We start from the raw sequence: 25484 nt of genomic DNA, 5'->3' as shown, positions 1-25484 counted from the left end.
CATTTATGAGTGAAAACAAGAAATCGCTTTTTGCGTCTGCAAACTGTACCACATAGCAGATTTTGGCTTTTTTCGAAGTGCGCATATGTGCAAATGCAGAGATGAGCTGACATGGGACATGGGCCTGCGATGGGACGTTGCAGACGACTATCGCAAGTGGACTCAAGATAATCACTTTATCGCGAACTTTTGCCGCTTTTTAAGCGAGGCTTGTTTACACTCCTTTTTATAACTTTCTTTCCCTTTTTCATTATGCCTAATGGCAAACAGCTCAAAAAAAAAATGACCTAACATGGGTATTTCATTTTACTTAGTATAGGGTCGTCCATAAAGAAAAATAAAACAATAAATGAACAATAAAACGGAACATAGGTAAAAAGAACATTAATAGCAAACAAAAAGAGGAAAAAGAAAAATTAATAAGAGTAAAAAGCTAAAAAAACATGTTAGCTATTAAGAAGCCAACATACCCGAATATACTTTGAAAAAATATTCGCCCGATTAAATGACACAGCGTAGAAAATGGTGATGTATAGGTATTAAAGCATTTTGACTAATTTTGATTTTAGTGAAATGACGCTATAGCGCGAGTTCCTAATAGCAGGAAACATCGGCTAGGCAGTGCAGTTAGGCAATAAATATATTTTATGGTAAAGTGGGGTGGGTAATAATTTCAAAAATTCCCCTTCAATACCTGCTTCCGGCGAGACTTTTCAACTTTCTCTTATCTTTCTATGATAGGTCGTCTTTCCTCACTTCGACTGACGAAATAACGTCTAAAAGCGTTTCCAAGTAAACGTCTAAATTTGCTGAACGCCAGTACAGCTAACAAAGAAGAACTCGCCAAATATCGTAAATCTACATCGCCTCAGTAAAAGCAGTGCTTATCTCATCTAGGATGGGCCGAGTTTTTAAAGCATATACTCGCAATGTTGCTGCGATTACAGGCGGCGACACTTTCCGGTGACTATAAAGAAATGGTTTTCTTCCATGAGCTCAAATTACGTTCAGGAAATCTCATTTTCGAGTTCGTTGCCTTTACGAGGTTCAGTAATAAAGCACTTGCATCACACAGACTCCACGTTCACGTTCTTGTTTGTCTCTTGCAGGACTACGCCCCCCAGTTCATGAACCTTGGCACATTTCATTACCAGTGAAACCGCTTTACCAAGAGAAAGAACCAGGTCTTGTCGCCTGCGGACAACGTCCTTTAGAATAAATGCTTACAGAAAAGAGTACACGAGACACAGAAGGCGTTTACTTTGCGTAGACTGTCTGTAAAGTCGTCAGATGAAAATGAGTTTCATAACATCGAGGTGCCTGCTAAAGTAATCTTCGAATATATTTCAAGACTGAAAGAAAAGTATTTTTAATCTGAGTCTTAAAACTTTGGTATTTATTCATAAAATGAGCAAGTTTCCCATATTTTTTGGAGTTTTTATGACTTGGAATTTACGTTTGTAAAGGCTTTATGCTCGCAAGTATAGTTTTATCGCACTTATCAATAGAAGGAAATATGCAGATTTATTTTGTTGAGTCGGAAACTTTCTCTGCGTCATCAACACTTGAGTATTTTCTGCAGAGGTAGGAATGGAGAGTGTCCACCTAATTTTTTAGCCCCTTAATGTTCGCGTCTTGTAGTATGGCGTGTGTCAGATACCTTAGCACCGCTGTTTTTTTTTTTTTTACCGATTCATGCAGGTATCATTCCCTCTGATTCCCCCCTAGAATGTCCACTTTTCTATCCAAATTGAATTTTTAGAAGCGCAGTATGCTGGCTGAACTGGCACACGTAGGATGCCATATCCCTGCTAAACTTCCTGCCTTTTGGAACGGCACTGAGCTGGGCTATGTGTACCTGGAACTTAAGCCAAACACTGGAATCATTTCGCCAATGTTAGCATACGCGATTCTTCCAAAGGCTTGATCCCCAATTGTTTCTGCCTTCTCCCACCAGCGCAATTCAGGTGTAGCAATGGAGTATGATGCCCCGGTTTGCCGTCGCCTGCAATAAATACGCCTCTGACCTGTGTGGCTTGCTGCTCACGCCCTTTATGTGAGGACTCAGCTTGAGCACCATACCCTTGAATAATAACCGCGCCATCTTCAAATATTTTGTGCTTTTCATTACTAATGGAGAGCCATTACTAAGAGGGATCTATAGTTCAAAAGTATCTTCTGGCGGGCTAGTTGGTATGAATTATTCATAATTAAAACTGCGCGAACAAAAACAAGGACACGAGCAAGAAAAACAGACAACACACAAAAGCGCAGACTTGCACTTGGAGGCAGCAATGAGAGATGCACAGAAGGTTGCTGCTTTGTCATTCGGCATGTTACATAAAACAGAGTCCAAAGCAGCAAATGACAAAACAGCAACCTTCTGTGCATCCCTCATTGCTGCCTACAAGTGCAAGTCTGCGCTTGTGTGTGTTGTCTGTTTTTCTTGCTCGCGTCCTTGTTTTTGTTCGCGCAGTTTTAATTATGAATGATTCAAACCAACTAGCCCGCCAGAAGATACTTTTGAACTATATTTCTCCTACCCTGGGCTCTGTTTTATGTAACATGCCGAATGACAAAGCAGCAACCTTCTGTGCATCCCTCATTGCTGCCTCCAAGTGCAAGTCTGCGCTTGTGTGTGTTGTCTGTTTTTCTTGCTCGTGTCCTTGTTTTTGTTCGCGCAGTTTTAATTATGAATGATTCAAACCAACTAGCCCGCCAGAAGATACTTTTGAACTATATTTCTCCTACCCTGGGCTCTGTTTTATGTAACATGCCGAATGACAAAGCAGCAACCTTCTGTGCATCCCTCATTGCTGCCTCCAAGTGCAAGTCTGCGCTTGTGTGTGTTGTCTGTTTTTCTTGCTCGTGTCCTTGTTTTTGTTCGCGCAGTTTTAATTATGAATGATTCAAACCAACTAGCCCGCCAGAAGATACTTTTGAACTATATTTCTCCTACCCTGGGCTCTGTTTTATGTAACATGCCGAATGACAAAGCAGCAACCTTCTGTGCATCCCTCATTGCTGCCTACAAGTGCAAGTCTGCGCTTGTGTGTGTTGTCTGTTTTTCTTGCTCGTGTCCTTGTTTTTGTTCGCGCAGTTTTAATTATGAATGATTCAAACCAACTAGCCCGCCAGAAGATACTTTTGAACTATATTTCTCCTACCCTGGGCTCTGTTTTATGTAACATGCCGAATGACAAAGCAGCAACCTTCTGTGCATCCCTCATTGCTGCCTCCAAGTGCAAGTCTGCGCTTGTGTGTGTTGTCTGTTTTTCTTGCTCGTGTCCTTGTTTTTGTTCGCGCAGTTTTAATTATGAATGATTCAAACCAACTAGCCCGCCAGAAGATACTTTTGAACTATATTTCTCCTACCCTGGGCTCTGTTTTATGTAACATGCCGAATGACAAAGCAGCAACCTTCTGTGCATCCCTCATTGCTGCCTACAAGTGCAAGTCTGCGCTTGTGTGTGTTGTCTGTTTTTCTTGCTCGTGTCCTTGTTTTTGTTCGCGCAGTTTTAATTATGAATGATTCAAACCAACTAGCCCGCCAGAAGATACTTTTGAACTATATTTCTCCTACCCTGGGCTCTGTTTTATGTAACATGCCGAATGACAAAGCAGCAACCTTCTGTGCATCCCTCATTGCTGCCTACAAGTGCAAGTCTGCGCTTGTGTGTGTTGTCTGTTTTTCTTGCTCGTGTCCTTGTTTTTGTTCGCGCAGTTTTAATTATGAATGATTCAAACCAACTAGCCCGCCAGAAGATACTTTTGAACTATATGTCTCCTACCCTGGGCTCTGTTTTATGTAACATGCCGAATGACAAAGCAGCAACCTTCTGTGCATCCCTCATTGCTGCCTACAAGTGCAAGTCTGCGCTTGTGTGTGTTGTCTGTTTTTCTTGCTCGTGTCCTTGTTTTTGTTCGCGCAGTTTTAATTATGAATGATTCAAACCAACTAGCCCACCAGAAGATACTTTTGAACTATATTTCTCCTACCCTGGGCTCTGTTTTATGTAACATGCCGAATGACAAAGCAGCAACCTTCTGTGCATCCCTCATTGCTGCCTACAAGTGCAAGTCTGCGCTTGTGTGTGTTGTCTGTTTTTCTTGCTCGTGTCTTTGTTTTTGTTCGCGCAGTTTTAATTATGAACTAAAAGGGAACCTGAAGAGAAATTGAAGTTGGCCTGCATCGATAAATTACCACGTTCTGTTGACAAAGGCACTTGCACCGAAAACAAAACCTCTCAGCTTGAAAACAAAAAATGAATTACAGGTGTCGCCGCTACCGGCTGTTACCATAAGCAAACTGCGGCGCCTCGTGACGGACGTTTTCAACGTGAATCTCTGAGGCCAACACAATCCTTCACTTCTAAATGGTCATCTCGGAGTCTTTTTCGGTATCGGTGTCTAAAACACTGTGGTCTGGAGTTTTAATGGAGTGGCGGGAAAATAAACCAAATTTTTTCGGCAATAAATGACTGTTTTGTTGCGGAATAAACGTGGACATAGGAAGAAAGATCCACAGGAGTAATTTTGTTTTTTTTTTTTATGTTTTTCTAGCGTCCCTTTGAGTTCGCTGCTGCGCAAATTTTTCGCAAATCTGGTCAGTGGGTATAGCTACAGGAAGAGCTTTAGTTGTGCTATCGCGCTGAGAGGCAAACAAACAATTGACAGGCGCTCAGGTGGTCTGATGAGATGAACAACATAAGCAGAATGCGCTTTGAGGAAGATGCTTTCCCATTTGATGTTTCTCTTTTGCCTCGGCTCATTGCATTTAAGTTGCGCCAGTTATTTTCGCTCTGCTTTGTTAATTTATTTCAGAGTGCAAGTGCCCAGCAGGGCAATACACTAGGGGAGTCTGATGAAAATGCAGTCCCTGATTTAGTATTTGTCTGCCTTATGGCTCCCTAACGAATGCTTTAACAGTTGCTTGCATTATACACACTTCGTCTTACTTGGCGCACCCTGTTGAATCAGGAGATGACGCGTGATCGCTGAAATGATCCACTGACCCGCGCTCGCTTTCGGCGCGACTTTCTTTCTGCATTAGGCGTTCACTTGGGAGCGTCCACTTCTGTGCCTTCGTCGGTGCAGACTTTTTCTATTATTTCCCTCTGCGTACTACCCATCCCCATACTTATAGGAGGAGCACTGCTACTTACAAGGGCTGCTCCTCCTCCTCGTACTCCTCCTCCTCGCCCTCGTACTCGGATCGACGATCTTGCCTCTACACTCTAAGAACTGATACTCTCTATGAGAGAGTATACCGGCAACTGTACTCTCTTTAACAGCAGTTTACTCCGCCCAAATTTCCTAAGGAGTGAAACGCCTCCTTCGGTAAAGAGTAAAACTGCGAGTGCACTCTCTCTATAGCCTGAGGGAGTTGGAGGATGTTTATTTTCTTAGCTTTTGTACTGCAGCGGAGTCATATATATAGTGACCTGTGACTCGCATCTCACGCAAGCTAGTGATAAGCAAAAAACAAACAAACAAGAAAGGGCGCTGTGCTCCGCCCACAGAGCCAGACCTTGTACATAACCAATACGTGCAGTGTACACATTGCAGATTATTGCGTTGCATTCATACAGCATGTTTGGTTTGATATTTCAATAGATTTTACGTCCAAAAGCGACTGCACTGACATTGCGACATCCCAAAGCGAAGTGCACTGACATCGCGCAGTGCATGATGCTTTGGCATTTCGCTTTCATCGAAATGCGACCGCCGCGGGGTTCTGAATAGTCTATACCATTCAGCGAAGTCATGCACTTCCGTAGAATGCGTTTAAGAAGAGACTGTCATGGTAAAAGTCGCAATTAATCCTAAACATAGGTTTATTGCGATGTGAATATATTTTATGCCCTTCAGAACCACCATTCACATTTTGCAACATCCGTTTCAACACAGCGACCTCCAAGGAAAAGCGGTTCGCAGCAACGGGCGATTCTTCTGTTCAAGGAAAACACTTCTGTCAGATCCCGTAAAACTTCGCGGTCGAGCGAGAAACATTAGTCTAAACACTTTATATTGCATTGCTACTACGGTATGAATGATCGACGAGTGCTCTAAGGCAGCCACACAACATTTTAATACAAATAATTGTGCATCAGGACACCAGTTAACTCGTTCGCGAAGGGCGAAGGGCACCCTGAAATTGCTGTCGAGTAAATATTTTCCGTGGCGTTCAGATATTGCCTTTACTGTTTCATCGTTTACTGAGCTGTGCCAACTCTAACCAGCCAGCGGTCTGCCAACTTGAAAAAAAGAATTCGCGACGTATACGCACGAAACTGCCGCTGAACTCAAAATGTAAGCATATATAACTATTCAAAAACTTTGCCATCCGTTCCAAGTATAAGCGAGAGGTAGCGAGCGCACTCGGCTCGCAATGCAGAGTTCACCGGTTCGAAGTTTTATTTTTCCCCAGCCATTCGTATTAAAGGAGTGTATCTACTCCTGCAGAGAGAGTGCGTCATGAAGGAGTACGGCGATTCTGGAAAAAGGAGTGAAACATGGGACAAGCGTATACTCCATCGAAAGGAGTTCCCCGCACTCCTTTAGTTCTTAGAGTGTACCCTTCCCCCTTTCTTTGGAGTGGGAGGGGAGAGGGGGGGGGGGGCAATTTCTGTCTTTGGCTCATTGTAGGCACCGGCGGCTTCACTCGGCGGCCACGCAGAGATAGACGCCGCCATTTTCGCTCAATGGCACTCATGTTTTCTTAGCAGTAAAAAAAAAAAACAGCTACTAAAAGTAAGGGCTACACGGCGAGGCAGGACCAAGAAATGACTGAGAGACATGGGGCTAGATTAATGACAAAACTCTTCTCAGCTACGACTAAGATGCACTGAGAGGCCAAGTAGCCTTTTTAGAAGTATGTTTCGTCCTTGGAAAAGCAAAGTGCAGAGGATTCCATGCCCTTACGGAACAGCCTTTCATACCGAGATTCAAAAGTAACATGTTGCGCTTGCAAGAACAGTACTCCAGAAATGCCTGTTTTAATGAACGCGAATGTGGGCAGTAAACAGTAGGTATATGTGTAAGTTCGGTGATTAGGTATATATGTAGGGTATATGCGTAGGTTTGGTCAGAGTGCATCGCGACGCCGCAAAGCTCCATGGAAAGCATATAATTTTTGAGGTCACACAAAACACATCTGATGCAGGTTCGTCTACAGCGCATTCTTTACAATAGTTGTAAATAGAGGAATTATTTTCACTCGCAGGCTCTAAGCGCCGTCTTGCACTGCAGTGCAAGGCAGTTTTTAATCCGCGAGGCATCGGTGAAGCTTCGCTTGAGATTTACGTCGAAGCACTTGACGACGAACCTTTTGGATTGGCCGGCTTAGCTGCCGAGTTAGCTGTCGGCACTATGGGCACAAGGCTGCAAAACGAAAAGAAACATAACATAAAAATTTATCGTTAGACATGGTGGATTCGCGTAACATTTCCAATCCTAAGGTTACAAACAATTGCTTTTCTAGAGCCCTAAATGTGCATACTAGTCACGAAACAAAGGAGAGATTTTTTATTCCTTGGGGTTTTTTTTCCTCCTCTTGACCGGATTTTAAGGTTACAAATAGATGAAAGAAAAAACATACTTGAAAATTTCGCCAGAAACTGCACTGTACAACTTTTTCTGCTCCTCCGTGCGTTAAACGTCAAGTGATCGACTGCCAGGCTAAGCACAGCGCGTACCAGGACAGTCCGTTGCAGCTGGGCTCTATATCAGTTTGCCAAAAACGCCAACAGCTTTCAAGCGGCGTGCGTTTGTGGTCTTATCAAGGCTCAGAAATTTAGAGCTGGCAGACGACGGACGATGAGAGGACGTGACTGTGTGTCACATTTTCCAGCAATAAACGGCAATACGAACTTGCCGAGCAATACACTCTGCTTATCAAGGCGCCAGTCAAAGATGTTTGCTACTGACTGTCGGAAGCGCTGTCTGCGATTTGTTCGAGGCAGCCTCAGCTTGCAGCGAATATGTCAAATTCGAGCTAGAACATAGCCGCTAGACCACTCCAGATAAGCGTAACTGGGTATGTACTTGCGAGGTGTTCCACCAAATCTCGACAAAATAGGAAAAGAATGAGGGGTGTAATTCCTAGCATGTATCCGAGCTACCTCATGCGGCAACAACAAAAATCTGCATGTTTTCTCACCACCTTCCCAGGCGATGAAAAAATTCGGGGTATGTACTGATGGCCAACGTGTTCACGGGCTAACAGCTCTAACTACTAAGCTAAACAAGGTACCCATGTGGGCTAGTAGGTGTGCATCTGACATAACTTCACCAGCGAAAGAACGAGACACCAGGAGACACCGGCGTTGTCCTGTGTTCTTCTACTGGTGTCTCGTTCTTTCGCTGGTGAAGTTATGTCTACTAAGCTAACTTGGACGGTTAGCAAACGACACGGCGAGGCCGATTTTATTCACTCCAGGCGAGTTCTTTCCTCTTTGGATGATGCAATAATGCACTGTTTCTGAAGTAAAGCGCAGTGAGAAAAACTTTGTTTAGAAATAGTTGACTGTATCACTATTAGCAGTTATGCTCTTGAGAAACCTGCTAGACAAGATGGAATCAGAAAAGTGTGTAGCAAATGAAACCTACAATTACACCATGTTCCAACGCGCGCATCTACTTGTAGTGTCATTTTAAGCACTTAGAAATGTACACGCAATCCTGAAGTGACTCGGCACAGTGCCTGCCTAGGAAGCGACGCTGCAGCGTCCAACAGCTGCCATTGGTCATGAACTTGTTGATGTCACGTGCAGTTTACTAAAGGCACTCAAAGCGACATACTGCAATATACTGCTGCTTCTGTCTTGACTTCCTAGGGCTTTGGCCTGCGTTGGTAATATGGATCTTTTTGCGTGTGCAAGCGTGTAGGTATATATGCCTGCAGTGGTAGGTATCCTTTCCATTTTTTTTATAAGGCGACATTTTTCTGCATTTTCTGCTCTAGTTTTTGCTTTTGTAACCGTATATGTCAGATGCCTCGCCTGCTGCAGGGAGTTACTACTCAAGCCGACTGAGGCTTCAGCAGGTTCGGACTCGTGTGTTGTGCAGGAAATAAGCATAGTTATATGCATCATGTATATGTATAATGAACACACAATGACGCGCAGGAATCATTTGCTGTTGCTGTGCCTGTACTAGAGCTCTAATGCGTTTCTGGATGCTACTGTGCCACTCAGTGTTCAGGCATATTAGTTGTTGGCCTGATGCACACTTACTACTTCAGTTGAGTGTCAGGCGCCCTCATGGCCTTTCGTCTGCAAGAAAAAACAAAGACATTGATTAGGAATCCTCGTGTTCGCTTGCATAATTTATCGAATAAATCACCGTTACTTCTGTCATACTTACAGACGAATCTGCCGTAGTCGTCTGGAAGTAAAAATTAATTACTCTGAGTAAACCACATGGTAAGAGAGGCAAGTTGCTTCGCATAATATGCACTTCTAATGGAAGCTCTCCTGTTTTTTAGTGAAAACAATAAAGTGAATTATGGGGATACAAGAAAGAAGTGGTACAAGAAAGAAGTGGTTGACATGGAGAGGCGTTATACTTCAAATGGGCTTTATTCTACAAAACCTGCCACGCAAACCTCCTGCGCATGAGAATTTTGACTACTTTCTACGCAGGCGCGTGCAGTGATGTATGCTTAGCTATTTTTTTCCAGGGTCTTTCCGACCTCCATGCTGTCCATGCTCCTTCTCAGTTAAACATATCGACCAAGCATTTAAGTGGCAGTTTTTCAGATTGCTAATTTGAAAACGTTAAAAAATCGTCTACTAATATCTGGTCCTCCTTTTCCAAAACTGGTCACATGCACGAACATTGGCTTACTATTTTTTTCCCTTCTGTAACTGCGGCATATTACTGCCAAATTATTTTCCTGGTTCGCATCTAGGAATGTATTCGTCCTCGCAAACCTGTGTTCATGCACCTGCTTGTCTGGCCTATATGCTCTTTTTCAAAGGCCATCAGAATCTGGCACACAGTATCGGTTCTGCACTCAATGAATGCTTTCTCTAGGTTAACTTAACGCATCCATTCTTTCGTCGGCTCGTTTCAACCATATCACATGTGCTAAACTGTAAATACGCCATGCACCTTTCACTCTTTTTGCTAATTACAGAGTAATTTCCCGGAAGCTATTTAGGTATTTCACAGGCCCCACGAATTATGTGAAATCACTCACTCGGCATCCTCCTTCCTCAGGCGTTCGTCTTCTGTGCGAATTACTGGCGCTGCAACGACCCTTGAAAAGAAAAGCAGTGGTGTAAGGTTTTCTGTTTAATTCTCTATAAGGTGAACTAATTGTCCACTAGTTTAATAAGTATGGAATGCAAAAATTTTTCTTCAAATTTAGGCAACTCCGAAAGCAATGTCGCCTTGGATGACAATAAGATTGTTGAAAAGGCTTGTTGATCGTTCTCGGGGGATAATTGCATAATTGCATAATTGCATAATTGTTTCATCAAGGATATCTTTGGTCTGTTGTTCATTTCGCTATATCAACTGCGCTGATAGGTAAACACGACGCAGAACTAATAATGTTCCCCAGTGATTAATTTTTCACTACGTATTTGATCAGTTCTCTTGTTTCTGTTCACCTGAAACGAACAGGTTAAATGCTTCTGCGCTGACTGCGTTAGCATCAGGAAATAAGGAGATTTTATTTCCACCAACTGTTATTCTTGATTAAGAGTATGTCAGTTTAAGAAACTCGATTTTGGAAATTTATACAAAGTGGTCAAGCAAAACTGTTTTAGACTACACCCCCGTACGCTTGCACTGAATCGTTTCATCCGTAGAGCTGATTTAGTGAAAATGCTGGCTTAAGTTGGCGTCAGGTAACGTGAAAGCGCATCTCCGCGGTAAACGGTATGCGTATTAATTTTTCTCGTTGATCAACAAACAAAGGAGAGACGATAGACAACTACGTTTAACATGAATACATTGATTATAGACAGCCTAATAACATCTTGAAGATGTACGCAATGCCTAATAAACATAAATAGTGTCTGCTTTTATTGATGCTTGCAGCTAGGTCCTTCCTCCATAACAGGATACTGCTGGTTTTCTCAGCTTGCGGCGTTTAGTGAACTCTTTTGTAAATATTTATTTCATTGTGACTAAAGATGCTGCTACAGCGGAATGAAACGATTTACAACTTACTTCTTTCGCACTCTCTGCTTCTTGTGAATTTGGCTGTGTGAAGAACAAACGATATTAACATTACCATTTATTTTAAAAAATGCCCGTATTTGGTACTCATTGTACTTACAGCTCCTCGAATTTTGTCCTGTAGGTAAGAGAAAACCAATGATTCGCGAAGTATTAAGCAACACAGCCTTGAATACACATCATCATGATGAAGAATTAAAAACTAGCTTACTAAAACAGTCTGGGATTCCTTAGTTTGTCCACAGTACAATACAAGATTTTAAAGAGTTTATAAATTAGTTTAACGGGTGGCAGTTCTGCAGCACCCTGCGACCAATTCGATATTGGCGGTTTTTGGCTGGAGGGTAATTTTTTTAAGCTCTGGCTGTCGTCAACTGCTTTCTATAACTACAGCGAAATTAAAGCAGAGGAGAGGTGTTGATATTTACAAACCAAATTAGCCAGCCTTTTGTACTGAATTAACTAAACTGGCTGATAACATTCATAGCGTTCTCACTGCTGTGTTCTCTTCTGTCTGCGCAAAAACGATGGAAAGAAAAAGATTTTAATGGAGTGTTTGTAACCATTTAATTAAACATGGAGTAGTATATATAAGGTTCATTATACTTCAGTAGCAGAATGAAGTAGGCAAGGATGTCAATGTTTCCGGGATATTGATTGCTCAAATGCGCATTTAGAGCTGCGCAACAAAATTATATTTGTTACCTGCTTCTACAGTAAGTGAGCATAGCTCTAATGAGTAGAGACAGTGTCGTAGTAATCTGCTAAGGTGTAAAGCATGCAAGAATAGAGAGAGGGGCTTACCCCGCTGGCACAGGCTCTCCCTCGTAGGTATAAGTCTGCATAGTGTAGAGGTATTTGGATCCGATCAGAGATATATAGATGCCGTACACGTAAATCCCGACTAGGACCATCATTGAGAGCCAGTAACCATTCTGTGAAATATATTAGAAGAAATAAGCGTTAGGCTGCACTCCGTAACGGAAGCAGCTGCGGCACCAAACATGCGAAAAGATATTGCCGCTACTTGTAATACAGTTTTGCTTGAACTACTTTTTTAGTACTGAGTCTGTACACATGCTAACCCATCACGTGCTGGTCGTTAAAGTAGCTGAAGATCATAATTATGGCTGTCAAATATAGCTATTATAGAGGTGATGTGAGCCGTAGAGTAGGAGCTCTGGAGAATGTATTTTCTGCGGTTATGGCAAGATTGGCGTGGGGCAGTTTCACTCATGGCTCTATGGCACACCTGTGTGGCGCACGCCAGTCATCGTGTACCCCGCCGGGTGTAATACATAAACCTGCACCTCACAGGATGTGGTATACTTGCCACCGCTACTTGCTCACCTCAGAAAAGAAAAAAGCCTTACAGACTTTTTGCTTTATCAAGCGTGTGCAGAAGCTAGACGAATTACTTTCCACCGAAGGACGTTACATGTCCTACAATCTCAGATAAAATTTAGAAAATTCAAAAACTGTAAAATACTGTTATAGAAATCTTGAAAGTATTGGCCTATTCTTCTGATACTTTGGAAAATGTTTCTTTTAAAGTGTTTCCATCGATCACACTGAACAGATTAGACTGCCATACAAAACCAAAGAGGAACGTTGTTGACGGTAGCAAAAACGCTAAAAGAAAAAAAGAAATCCAATACTGCCGTCGGGTGACCTGCGTATGTATTGACTGTCAGTGGAATCTTAAAATATATGCTAAAAACTGTGTTTTTCGATGGTTTCCCGCTTATAAATGCTGTTGTCTAGAATTTTTGGGTATGCCCATGCAAAATGTGCACAATAACCTTATCAGAATACACAATGACCTACACAATGCGTGCACGTTACATGGTGTATAACGCGTGAACGCCTATTTTGCTTACTTAAAGGGCACCTGCACCATTTTTGAGAATTCCGCGATATTCTAGGATTAAAATCTTTAGAGGTTGTGGGTAAAGCATGCCTAGTATTTTTGCATTCGCATTTACAATAATGACGTAATCGAGGATTGATTTTTGGCCTTCTCTTCAATGTACCGCAGCAGTACGGGGAAGTTCGTTTCGACGTCACGGAAGGCAAGATTTCAAATTACTGCTATCATCAACCACACCCTGCCATGCCGCCAAACAATGCTCGACGGGCTTTGTCTTCGGTGACGTTGATTTTTTTCCTTCAAATAAAGCGTTTATACGTTGGAAATGTACGGGTACCCTCAATGACGTTACCGTGCGCCCCCCACTTGGCTCTGTGCGCTGTGAGAAGCTTGAAGACCATTGGGATTTTAATCGCCGACTAGGTCACCATTTCGAATGATAGCCCAAAAGGACTCCGCATGCTTTACCTGCAAGTTCCACACATTCGACTCCGTTACGCTTGTCGATTTCTACAACATACGCAGTTGCCCTTTAAGTCCCTAGAAAAAAAAAATTCTAAGAGAGGTCCAGATGTTTTCGGGGTTAAAATAAAGTACTTTCATGCAGAATAACTTGAACAATTAAAGTAGTCGTTATTACAGCGGCTTCAGTGCGCGCTGTTCTGCTGCTGCGAATAGAGCTGCTGCGAAAAGACAAACCCTTGTTGACACGGCGGCAGAGTACGTATGTTCGGACGCTATTCAGTCTTAGGGCGCGCCACAGGTATGAGTAATCGCATTCTGTTTCGTTCCCTCCACATTTGCCATTTCTTGTTCTCGCTAGAAAGGCTTCGGAGGTGCGCATAAAAGCGGTTTTGCTGCAGAATGTGATCGGCAGGTGTCGACTAGGAACCATTTTTTTTTCTTGCATGGTTCCATAGGAGGCCACCTGTGGCCAGCTTTATGCTTTTCCACAGAGCAGGAAGTTACATTATAAGTGACCTACGTGGCAGCTTACTTCATACCCTGCTGGTTCTAGTCACTAAGCATGACAGACTGACTTGGCAGTGAAAAAGTAGCATGATTGCCGTGTGCCAAGTTTGTGCATGAGGAAAACGATTTTTTGGCAACTTAAGATGTCCTGGTTTTCAAATCAAATCAGCTGTAAACTACTTTTTCCATGTTAATTTTACTGTAAAACTTGCAGCTCTTACGTCAAGTTGATTTCTCCGAAAATGCAACTCGAACAGCCTGTTAGCTTGACAACGCCAAAGAGATTAAATTAGAAAGAAGAAAACTTTTATATTATGTAAGTGCGGCAGTTTATTTATTTGCCCACAGGGCCCCTTGGAGAGTTACAATGCGGGGATTATTTCCCACCTTTAATTTATTTTTCTTACTGTGCCGCTTTTTCTCGGACCTTGAGCTGCACCTTAGCGTCTCCCATGATTTTTGTCTGCATTTAGTGATATGGCGGGGATAATAAACTAGTTCAGCGCAAACCAATCTAATTAAGGCCGCTGCGTAACGGCACTCACCACAAAGTCAATCATTCCGCGGCACAGAATGTTAAACCCGTCCGTAAAAACGGCGAGAATATTTCCGCACAATCCAATGTTGTCAAACTGTAATATGAAATGAAAGCAGGAGTAATAAGCACAAGTGACCCCTTAAGCAAAATTAATTTTGGTACAACGTTAGGGCGAAACTAACGGTGAATTAATTTCAACAAAATTTGATTCAGTTGAAAAAGAAACTGTCTTCACAACAGATCTTCTCTGCGGTAACCAAATCATTTGCGTTAGTAGGTGTTTTATTTCCTCGACAGAGGTACAGCCTTTATCAAAAGTAACCAGGCTGCACGTTTTTCTTCTCAGTCTTATATTAAAGCTAATATTCCAGCCCTCAACCTCTAAATCACTGTATGCTAAGAAGAACCCGTGTTCTCACCTTCAAAGAACTTTTTGATCTTTAGGGAAGCCGTGAGGGCTCTGTTATACGAATGAGAAGCAAACCATGGAGCCTGGTTGCTTTTGACAAAAGCTGTACATGGTTCTGCCCCAGCATATCTGCAGCCCCGAGATCAGTTTTGTCGCAGCGAAAGCGTCTCTACATTACTAAATAAAAGAAAACGATTCCGCTGCACACTACTGCTGTCAAGACATGACAACGAAGATTTCTTGAAAGTATTTTGAACATGCTGCATAATTGTTTTTTGGGTTCGGTGAATATATTACAGCCAGTCGAGAGTTCTGCAAAAGCTCACCTCGTCAATGTAAGCTGAAATGTTGTTCTTGAGGTAGTCGCACTCTTCAATTGTGAAATCCAGGAACGACTAACCGGGTTGCGGAAAGACAAAGGATGGAGGCATGAAACAGGCGCCAAATGGTTGTGGATGGCATGAACATTAGGAGAACATGAGCGCGTACTTACCTGCTTGACCAATTCTTTAAAATCTGACGTATTCTGCGTCACAAACGCGTGTAGTTTCTCATCGTCTTGCATGTATCTCTGGAACCCAAGTTGAAAAATAGTTTCTAATCTGATCTTAAGATAGTAGGCCTATCAGGACGTAGATTAAGGAGCACTCGCGTTTTAAGAAAAAATGTGCTCCATTTATGTGTTCAAAAAAGCTAAAAATAATCATCTCTCTGAAGCGAATGAGGTATATTGGTAGTTGTATTACAACCAACTCTAGCGCATACGTGCACTATGCTCTAGATCTGCTGAGGAACACTGCCTTCAGTTGGCGCATAAACGCGGAAACTTATGGCCTCTACGTCCTGCGACATCGACAATGGCCCCAATATCTTCGAGAGGAAAGTACTGGCCAATGTTACTAAAAAAAAAAAAGATAACGCCCAAACGCGTATGTGACATGGTTGAGGTCAGCCTGCTCATACTTACTGTTATTTTTTTGTGAAACTCTCCGTTGTTCGCGTACTGGCCGGAACGAGAGGTGAAAGGAAAGAGCATGCATAGAAAGAAATTGGTTATTTTTTTATTTTCATGTGTTTCAGTACCGCTTGTTTTAGCTGGTTCAATACATTTATTTTGTTTTACAGGTCGCTGCAGTGTGCGCAGATTCATTGCACGGCAAGGCGGACATCATGTAATTGATAATGTACAATGCAAACAGTAATAATTAATTAAATTATTCAATAAAACTTTTAGTTTTAGCTTTACGGCGAGGGATTATACCGTGAAATTGAAGAGGACTTCTTGCTGAGCTAGTTGGTAATTCATTGTAAAGTAAAGGTACCAAAAACCACACACACATACATGACGCTCTGTCTCGTTCTCTTGTTGTGTGTGTGTGTGTTTGGTTTTTGGTGTGAAATTCAAGGTCGACAAAGCTGAAGGTGAGTCCTGATTTTTTTTTTTTACTTTCTTAATTCGTAACGGGGTTCGAGATATGAAATGCGAAAGAGACGGTCTTGGAAATGAAGCTGGTTTTCACATGTTGCACATTTATCAAATTGCGTGGCTGAGCGGGCTCTTGTTACGGAAATAGCATAACATTTTCCACGTCATAAAGCCAATAAACTGTATAAAAGTTTTCAGATTGAAAACATGAGGGACGCCATTTCGGCAATGTGCAACGTGGAAAAGCCAACTTAGCGAGCTTTAGAACCGTCATTTTCGTGTTAGACTTCTCGACTCAAATTGCGGAATCCGAAATTTAGAAACTACTCTTTTTTGTCTGGCGCCTTGACACCAAAAATAAAAAGTTGATCAGTTGTTTCAGTTGGTGGATCATATCTCTATCGCAACTTTCCACAGACTGCACCGATGTACTTTTCAAAACTTAGAAAAAAAAAATCTGTTTTGCACTGCTTTTATCACACTGTGCATATTCTTTTAGCATTGCTGTGAGCAAATAGTTTCACGGAAATGTTTTTGCTTGTTTAATGTGTACCTTTGCATGCAGCAATAACTCAGTGACAGCAACACACTCACCAAAAGGTCCTTCTTACTGAATTCTTCTTGAAATTCCTTCACGAGTTGCCAACGGTTCGCGATGTTATTTTTAAGAAAATCAATGTTCAATCTATAGTGATGGACGACGTCTGTTTGGTATTCTACGATTTTCTGTCAAAGAGAAGGAGTGACGACGGTCAAGTTACAGCAAAGTATTGACGGGTTAACATGAGCAGCCTTTCTCGTGAGAATTATTTCTCTGCATAAAAAAAAAATTAAATTCATGCAACCTCTCGTTCAGCAAACATTAGATTAAAACTGCGTGCATCTGAAGTTTATCGTTCCGTTGCGTAGATGCGATAAACTTATTTTGCTTTCACATCGCATGTGCCAAAAAATAACGAACGACTCAGAGCTGAAAGCAGTTTTTCTTCTACCCGAAGGCACTTCTTAACTGGGAATTTTGGTGTCAGGACTCGAACAGCTTATCACGCCTGATTGCACCCTTTCTACTCGTATTGAAGGTAGGAAGGTTTCTGACCATCGATATACGGGCAGTCCAACAAACCGGAAGGCGGATAAGACCTTATGCTTTATATTCATTATAGTCATTGAAGAACAATGACTCTACTCAACAACAGAGAGCAGGGCTATCGTTAAGTGGTGTCTGTTCTCATGCCTTCACAAAAGCACCCTTAAAATAAAAATCGATATTTTTTCATGGCACATAATATCGATTGCCGCCACTTTACCCTCGTCATCAACAGAGATGTACCGGAGTACAACTGTTTGGGTCGTCCGCTTTGCATGACAAAATACGAAGTTGGAATCAAGAAAAGTGTACTGTCGGTTGCGTTCGTAAAAACAGCAATGGTATCAATCTATGTTTAAATGAGTTCGCACTGCTCACATCGAGGGCAACTTCGAGGTCCTTCGGCTTAATCCCGGCAAGTCCGCCAATTCCGACGTGCTCTTTGCAGTGTCTGGAAAAGAGAAATAGTTAGCGGGGTTTGTAAACGTATTGTACCCAATCTCCTAACTGCAACAGGCACTGTAGTGAAGCCTGGACGCAGCTAGGTCGTCACTATTCCCACCGCACTACCTACAGAAGGCTGTGTAGCGTTAGCGCTTATAGTGCCCATTCCCCCCATTTGGGAGCTACCTGCCTGCCTGCCCGCTTGCCTGCCTGAGAACGAGATTCGAATGATGCTTTCACAGTAGCTGAACAGAAGATGCTCGGGTAGTAATTAGGTGGTATCCTGGTACCACCTCGTAGCTCGCATCTCGAACCGACGATTGACGTCATGCTAGACCATATATCCGCATTTGGCCTAATTACCCAAATCGACTGACATTCTTTACATTCAAGACGAATAAAAAACAAAGGCTCTGAGATGTTTGCCCTTATCTGAAGAGAAAAAAATTAAGAAAACTATATCTTCTTTTTCTAGTACTCTAAGGGCCAGATAAGTCACGCCTACTTTTATAACAGGGCTATGCTGGACACCTTAACTACAGCGATTAACTTCCCAGTGCAGCTGAATAACATTCTCATCAGATTCCCGTCTTTGAGCAGCGATACACTGTGACCCCGACACCGTGGTCTTTTATGTTTTAGAAAGTCTCTAATATTGTTGTTGTAAACTGGCTACATTTGGACTGACTGATGTGAATGTTACCATAACTTTAATGTAAATATCTTTGCTGTTTTAGTAGCATTAAAGATTGCAATAGTTCCTATTTGGCCTTATATATAGAGCAGAAAGGCATAAAATTACGCAAATAAACTCGATATTGCAACAAGGAAACCAACAAAAAACGCCATCAGAGTTCACTTACTTTTCAACAGCGGTAAACTTTAGCAGTCTTTCGACGTAGTGGCGGTTTGTTGTGGCGTTCATGAGAATTGATATTGTCTTGAAAAGGAAAAAAAACACACAAAATATATGCATCGACTGCACCTTTTTATTATTTGTTTTGCTAATAGATATGTTCGTGTTATCAGTGATCGACTTCAGTGGCCGCAAATGTTCGACTGGGCAAATGGAGGTTGGGCAGTCACCAAACTGCTTCTGGCCATATACAACTTTGTTTTTTTCGACATGTACGAAAGTAAAATAATAAGAGTGGACACTAAGAAGCCAAGTAGTTTTCTCGAAAAATCGGTGATTTTCCGCCTGTTGCGAATCGCGTTACGGAGAATACTAGAGAGAGGCAAGAACACAGATGCACAATAACTCGGGCATTTGCCGTTTGGGTATGTGTCAGGACAGCAGCTTGGGCATGTTGGTTATTCATTTGTGACGGAACAGCACAAAACACCGGGACAAGACACAAGCGCTAAAAAAAACAAAAAAAAAACAGCGCTTGTCTCTTGTCCCGGTGTTTTGCGCTGTTCCGTCACAAATGGGTATGTGTGTCCGTTTTTGTTATCTGCTGAAACGAGGTTCAGGTTATGATACTCAGAAAACTAAACACAAAAAAAATAATTTTTTTTTTCGTGTAATTCACGCATTCAAGAAAGCAAGAGGGGTATAAGAAAATATGAGGTTAGGCAGCTGTATAAGCCTACTATTTTCCTGCAGCATGCTCAACAATACCACACACTCAGCCTATTCGCAGATGTATGCATTGAACAATTGTTGCAATAAAATGCAATTTGGCAACAATTGGAACGTTGAGGAATACAAATCAAAATTTCGCTAGAAGAAATTATGGCAGAGTGAAGAAATTTTTTTACAAAGCTGCCAACGAAACACTGCACCAGTTGAATATTGCACGTGAAACAAACAATAGCCCAGGAAGTATCAGCTGTAACAAATCAAGGGGCCTTTATATAGCGGAGGAAGCACAGAAAATAAACACCAAATGACGTTCATGTCGCAATTCAATAAAAACAAAGCACACAATGAAACCTGCTCATATTGAAAGCTCATAGCTTACGGCTCATTCAACTAAAGCTGACAATCATATACCAACTTTCTAATCGCGGAAATATATAACAAGGCAATTATTTTCGTTACCGTGTATCACAGAATTCAACGTATGAACATACATTTGACCGTAACTATTACACGCATCTCCACATTCGTGACGCTCAAAAACGGATCTTTCGACAGCATCTTCTACTCATGAGTTTTAGCTCGTGCTACTCACGCATTTTGAATCGCAATCAGTTATTTTTGCTCTGCTTATACTTTAAATCTCCATTCCATAGCGGTTCATATTTTTCAACGCTTAAATTTCAACCCGTTAACTTTATGTTTCTACTTTTCTTTCCCAGGCACACAAATAGTGCAATAGCACATGCATTTTTCGTTATAGAAGTGAAATTAAGTCAAACAAATAAATAAAAGAGCACCACAGGTTTATGTCGCTCTATCGACGTGATATAAAATACCATTCATCGGTACCACTTTCCTCCCAAAATAGCGAGAATTTCGGAAACATTGCCACGGAATATTTTTACTGAGTTTAAGAAACCGTATGGACGAAACTTCTACAAGAAATATTTCAGAAAATATTACATAGAACACAACAAAGTACTCTTGCTATTTGGTTGTCAGGAGTACTAATTCAGGCTATTCTAGTGAAAACAGTGACGCCCTATACGAGGCTAGCTATCTCGCACTATAGTTTCATAAAATGAACAATGAGGGTATCTCCATCCAGTTCTTGCTACCTGCGAAAATTGATTCTCTGGCTATTTCCGGCTTTGTTGCCGACTGTACGGCAGCAAATGACGCATTTATCTGAGAAGAACTTTCATTTAAAAAGTTCCCGCCAGTCGACTCAAACTCGTGACATCATAACGGAAAGCGACGGGTCGCCGCAGCTCTCAACTGAACGGTAGCGTATACTCCGGGGTCCGCACCCAAAATATTTCGACGCATCCATTTCACTCGACAAATCGACCGGTGGTGAGGAGTCCTGCATTTCGATTAAAATCCCTCTGATCTAGATTAAAAAAGCTCTTTTCTCGGTCACGACGACCTCTCTGTGATTAAACTGCGCGACCCTATTGATAGAGGTCAACTTATATTATCACTAGCGCTAAAGGCCACGTGTCGCAGAAAAACCGGCGTCGGCGCTGACCGGTGGGATGGACAAAAACTTTGCACTAACCTCCGATTTGTGACGTTAGAACACATGACCTCGCGCGGTTAATTCAAACACCTTGGTGCGATCACACTCTTTCCGGCAAATAAAATGTTTTACAATCAATCAACTGCTTCCCGTGCAGGTATCTCCGTCCACGCACGGAACCGGCACGGAGAAAGAGAAATTGGTGCTGGCGTGCTCGAATTGGTTGCAAACGCATCAAGGGCGTTTATATATGCAAAGCAAAGTAATTGCGTTTAACAGTAAACTGAGGTGAATTAGGCGGGATTTGAACCAACGACCCTTGGATTACGAGACGGGCACGATGACTATACGTCACAAACGCTGGTCGGTTTTACACGGATTAAAGTGGACCTGGTGAATGCGTTGTGGACTGACTTGGTTTGGTGCCTAAAGCGCGCATAATTAAGGACATGCACGCATAATTTATTACAACTATGCTAATTAGTGATTAGGTAATTTAACCAGATTAATTCGATTTCTGAGATCATTCACTGACTTTGAACGGTTTGATGCCTATGTATGATGTATCGATGTGTAAGGTGTTACGCGGGCATTACTAATGAGGAAAGAGAGGAAGGTATAAACCCGCCACGAGGCCGCCGAGTGTGCCGCCACCTGTTACTACTTTGACATACTACTTTGCCTGTAGGTCTCGCGTGTCTGGCGGAAAGTTTCCATGCGTCGCGGAGTCCGCCGAGGGGCGCTGTGATCCCGTTCGTCTGCGGAGAAAGCGGAGCCCTCCGCCCCTGCGTCGATAACTGTCGCGTTCTACTCTAAAAGGCGAAGCTTAAGCGTCCGCCAAGTTTCTCATCCTTACTGTCCTTTTAAACAAAAAGGCTTAGCCGCAATAAGCAACAAGCGACGAAAATCCGAACCATGATACAATGAAACGGAGGTAGGTAGATTTTAATCGCATGTGGATAAGATTGCACAGGTTAGAAAATTGGAAGGATGAAATCTCGAAACAAAACGAAACGATTCAAAAGAAGTAAATGGTACAGGTCTATCGATACAGGCCAACTTCCATTTGTCATCCGCGTCCGTTAAGAGCGGATGCAGTGAAAGCACCATGTTCATTCACCGCTACGCTATTATCGACTTCGAGCACACGCTTTTGAAGACAGTCCGCTTCTTACCAGGTCCTTGAGCGGGACGGCGTTGCCTTGGAAGTAAGATCGCTGAGAGCGGCAGAGGTAGATGTCGCCAATGCATCCGAGCAGCATAAACAAACCCGCTAATATGAGCATCACTGAGGCGCCGAACACCATGCAGTGGCTGGTGCTGAGCAGAAAGAGAATGGAACTTGTATCAGTGACGTTTAGGCGCACCTCGGCTGTTAGGTCGTAGGCACTTCGGCCACAAGAAATCCAGCTACGTGAAACAAACACGGTCATTAAATGCGAATTCTTCAGCGCCGTGCTAATGTGCCCGCGCTTAAGACAAGAAAAGACGAATAAGGGAGAGAAAGAGGGCGTTGCCGTGTAGTGAACCACATGCACAGAGAATAAGAAGAAACGCAAAATTTGCACGTTTTGAATGACACTGGTACTGTGAGTAATTTATTAGGCACGCGGTGGTACGCGGTATGCAGGCGAGAGAAGCAGAAAGCCGAATGCCTTCAAAAAATTGTCAGACAAGGGTAAGGAGATGAAAGACTTATTAAAATACAGGAAAGAAGCCAACACTAATTGAAAACAGGAGAAGTATAACAAACTATTGTATTGTTTCTATACTAGTGTCGATTACAGACGAGTAGTAGTTCGGGAATGAATTTAGATATGGCAGAACTTTTACCGGAAGTAAAAAAAAAACGTTGAAGAGGACACTTAAGGTCCACCTTGAGGGTATGATGCGACAGCGTAATAGGTTAATTCTCATATATGCAGAATGTCATTCTCTGCTTTACATTCATAGGTCCCTGGTAGTCCTCATACCACTCTTGGCGCAGTGGCACAGCGGTTAAGCGATGCGCCACTGCCCTGCGATTGCAGGTGCTCCCAGGCGTGGGCCTTATGCCAGCCAGGTTGCTCTTCCCAGTCATTAACTGTCACCTGCCAGGGTGGGCAGTGTGCTCACAATTCGGTGGACAGGTTGCAATGACGACTCAAGGCCACGTTACCTAGGTGGCTCATTTGCCTCCTTGGTTTCTTCCTTGGGATCACCTGCCACAGCCATGCTCGTGATTTTTCGCTCACAACGTTGACAAAGGTGACGCCGGATTTTCTGAGTAACGAAGCCTTTGACACTGTCGCATTAAAAGTTGACAGGGCACTTAACCTTCACCCTAAGGATATAACGCGAAAATTTGAGATGACACTTAAGCTCCGCCTTAAGGATATTACGTCATACCATTAATGAGTTAATACCCATATATACGGATTAGGCCATTCTCCACATTGAATTCATATGTCCCTGGGAGTCCTACCACGGGGGGAAGGTTCTGAAGACGTCACAAGGTCACGTGACCTAGCTGGCGGAAGAGCCGCCCGTTTTTTTTCACTCACAACGCTGGAAACGCAGACATAGGATTTTCTGCAGGACGGGGAGCCTTAACGATACTGCGTTAAAATACAACCGCGTGCCACCAGTGGCACTCAAACCCACTATGTTCGCATATCGCATGTGCCTTGGTGTGCCTTGCTTCGTGCAAGACACCCGAACGAATATGCTCTTCGTTACTGCACCGCGATGTTTTGCTTTGGTTGTTTTGTTTATTCAAACTCTGCAGATGAATAAATGCGAGGACACTTTGGCAACTAAAGTGTTGAGAGGAGAAAGCCGAGGACACTGCCGTGACGACTTCCGGCGGATGTGACGTCACACCATTCCCGTGACTATATTGACTCCACGCTATTTCGACGCAATTTAGACATTTTGCCTATAATTAATTAACTAATTAATTTATAGTCATCCAACTTGGCTTCTAGGTTCATTTTATTCTTCCTCTATCTGAACAACAATCATTTTCTTCTCTTTTTTTAGTTCTCGAGTTAACACGAGTTAAACGCTGCCAAAGATGTGGCACCCTCTGCTAACGAACGACAGTATGAGCCATTAAATGCTTCCGTCTTAATAATGCAGCGCTTGTATAGACTCTGATGGCTTTGACTAGTGGTAGGCGCATTAACACAGTAGTAGGTGGCACGATACAGTGAATAACGAATACGTACAGGACGAGGATGTATCCGGCCAAGTTTGACAGTGCGTTGCGCTCCAATGGTGACGCGTGACCGTAATGGTTGGCGAAACCTAGCGTGAAGCCGGTCATCATTCCTCCCATTGTGAGAGCGACGAACACCATGATGGCAATGATGGAGTACGTGCTACGGATCGGATGAAGGAGAGAGGTTATGCGTGAATTAGGATACGGCAAGCGATAATTACTTCCTTCCCATCAAATTAGTAAGCTCAATTTTATTATTTGCCACCACATACGGGTAAAATACAAAAAAATGAGTTTTCGTCAAAAACCTACAGGTAACCTGTCTTGTGTGTTGGGCGTAATATTTATTTACAAAAATATGCTGATGAATTTATTATACGACACCAAAATGTAATGTTTCGCATTACCAGTCCAGTCTAATTGCGCTTACTAGAAGTAGCTTTTGACAGTATTGTAGAAAAAAAAAAGACAGGCAGGAAACACGCAGCCCCAAATAACACGGACCAAACAGCACACTGTCGAAGGAACATCATGAATGAAGCCAGAAAGATGCAATAAAAGAAAAAAAAACTCCGCTTGGTGATGAGCCTTTACATAGCAAGGTTACGTAACCACGAAGAAGTGAGCATTTTTTTTGTGTGCAAAAAGAACCAGGAACTGGTTGAATCCGCTACGACGTTCGTGCATAACGGGGCTACACAGCACGGCCAGTAGCATCCACGTTTTGGCTTTGTTGCCTTTGAAGATTACTGGCCAGACCACTTGAAATCCAGGGCTTTCGCTTTTAACGTACGAAAAACGTACAAAGCGATTAAATTACTCAGAATGTAGAGCTTAAAATACGCCATGTCGTCAGACATCAATGAGAATTGATTCGCAAGTATCTACTATTAGCTAAATTCACTCTGTGCGGCTGCATTTCAGGCCCTTACTTACACGATTCTTTTGACGTGGGCGAGGTCCAGAAGGTTTTTACCGACCACCGTTTCGTTCACAAAGAGAATCGTAGTCATAGACTTGACGCCTTCTTCAACCTGTGATTCCAAATTTTGTGAAGCAATCATTTAGAACAGTGTTACACTCCTGAATTGAAACAGATTCAGCAACTGAGCTAACTTCAAGTGGAGTTTTTGTTGCACAAGCCAGCCTCTGTTAAGTTCACCCATAAATTCAAACGGTTCCTTTATTTTCCTACTTCATCATCAGCCTGACTACGACCACCGCAGGGCAAAT

At 42.6% G+C, this 25484-nt stretch overlaps 1 protein-coding gene across 1 annotated transcript in view; it reads right to left on the bottom strand.

The window, feature by feature from the left end:
• Positions 1–7301: 7301 nt before the first annotated feature.
• The window catches only part of LOC149359012 (uncharacterized), a 31393-nt gene continuing 13210 nt past the window's right edge, over positions 7302–25484 (bottom strand). The window contains exons 11-26 of the mRNA XM_089568968.1: positions 25188–25285; positions 24259–24411; positions 22225–22369; positions 18803–18879; positions 17874–17946; positions 17003–17134; positions 15950–15985; positions 15476–15553; positions 15309–15377; positions 14581–14667; positions 11998–12128; positions 11185–11217; positions 10205–10264; positions 9367–9387; positions 9237–9275; positions 7302–7383 (exon numbers count right to left, since the gene is read on the bottom strand). Coding sequence (XP_089425094.1) covers positions 7302–7383; positions 9237–9275; positions 9367–9387; positions 10205–10264; positions 11185–11217; positions 11998–12128; positions 14581–14667; positions 15309–15377; positions 15476–15553; positions 15950–15985; positions 17003–17134; positions 17874–17946; positions 18803–18879; positions 22225–22369; positions 24259–24411; positions 25188–25285 — 1314 coding nt within the window. The remainder of the gene's footprint in view (positions 7384–9236; positions 9276–9366; positions 9388–10204; positions 10265–11184; positions 11218–11997; positions 12129–14580; positions 14668–15308; positions 15378–15475; positions 15554–15949; positions 15986–17002; positions 17135–17873; positions 17947–18802; positions 18880–22224; positions 22370–24258; positions 24412–25187; positions 25286–25484) is intronic.

Source organism: Amblyomma mixtum, chromosome 2, assembly GCF_055824585.1.
Source record: "Amblyomma mixtum isolate Tamu chromosome 2, ASM5582458v1, whole genome shotgun sequence".
Taxonomy (NCBI): domain Eukaryota; kingdom Metazoa; phylum Arthropoda; class Arachnida; order Ixodida; family Ixodidae; genus Amblyomma; species Amblyomma mixtum.
This window is presented reverse-complemented; position numbering and strand designations above follow the sequence as displayed.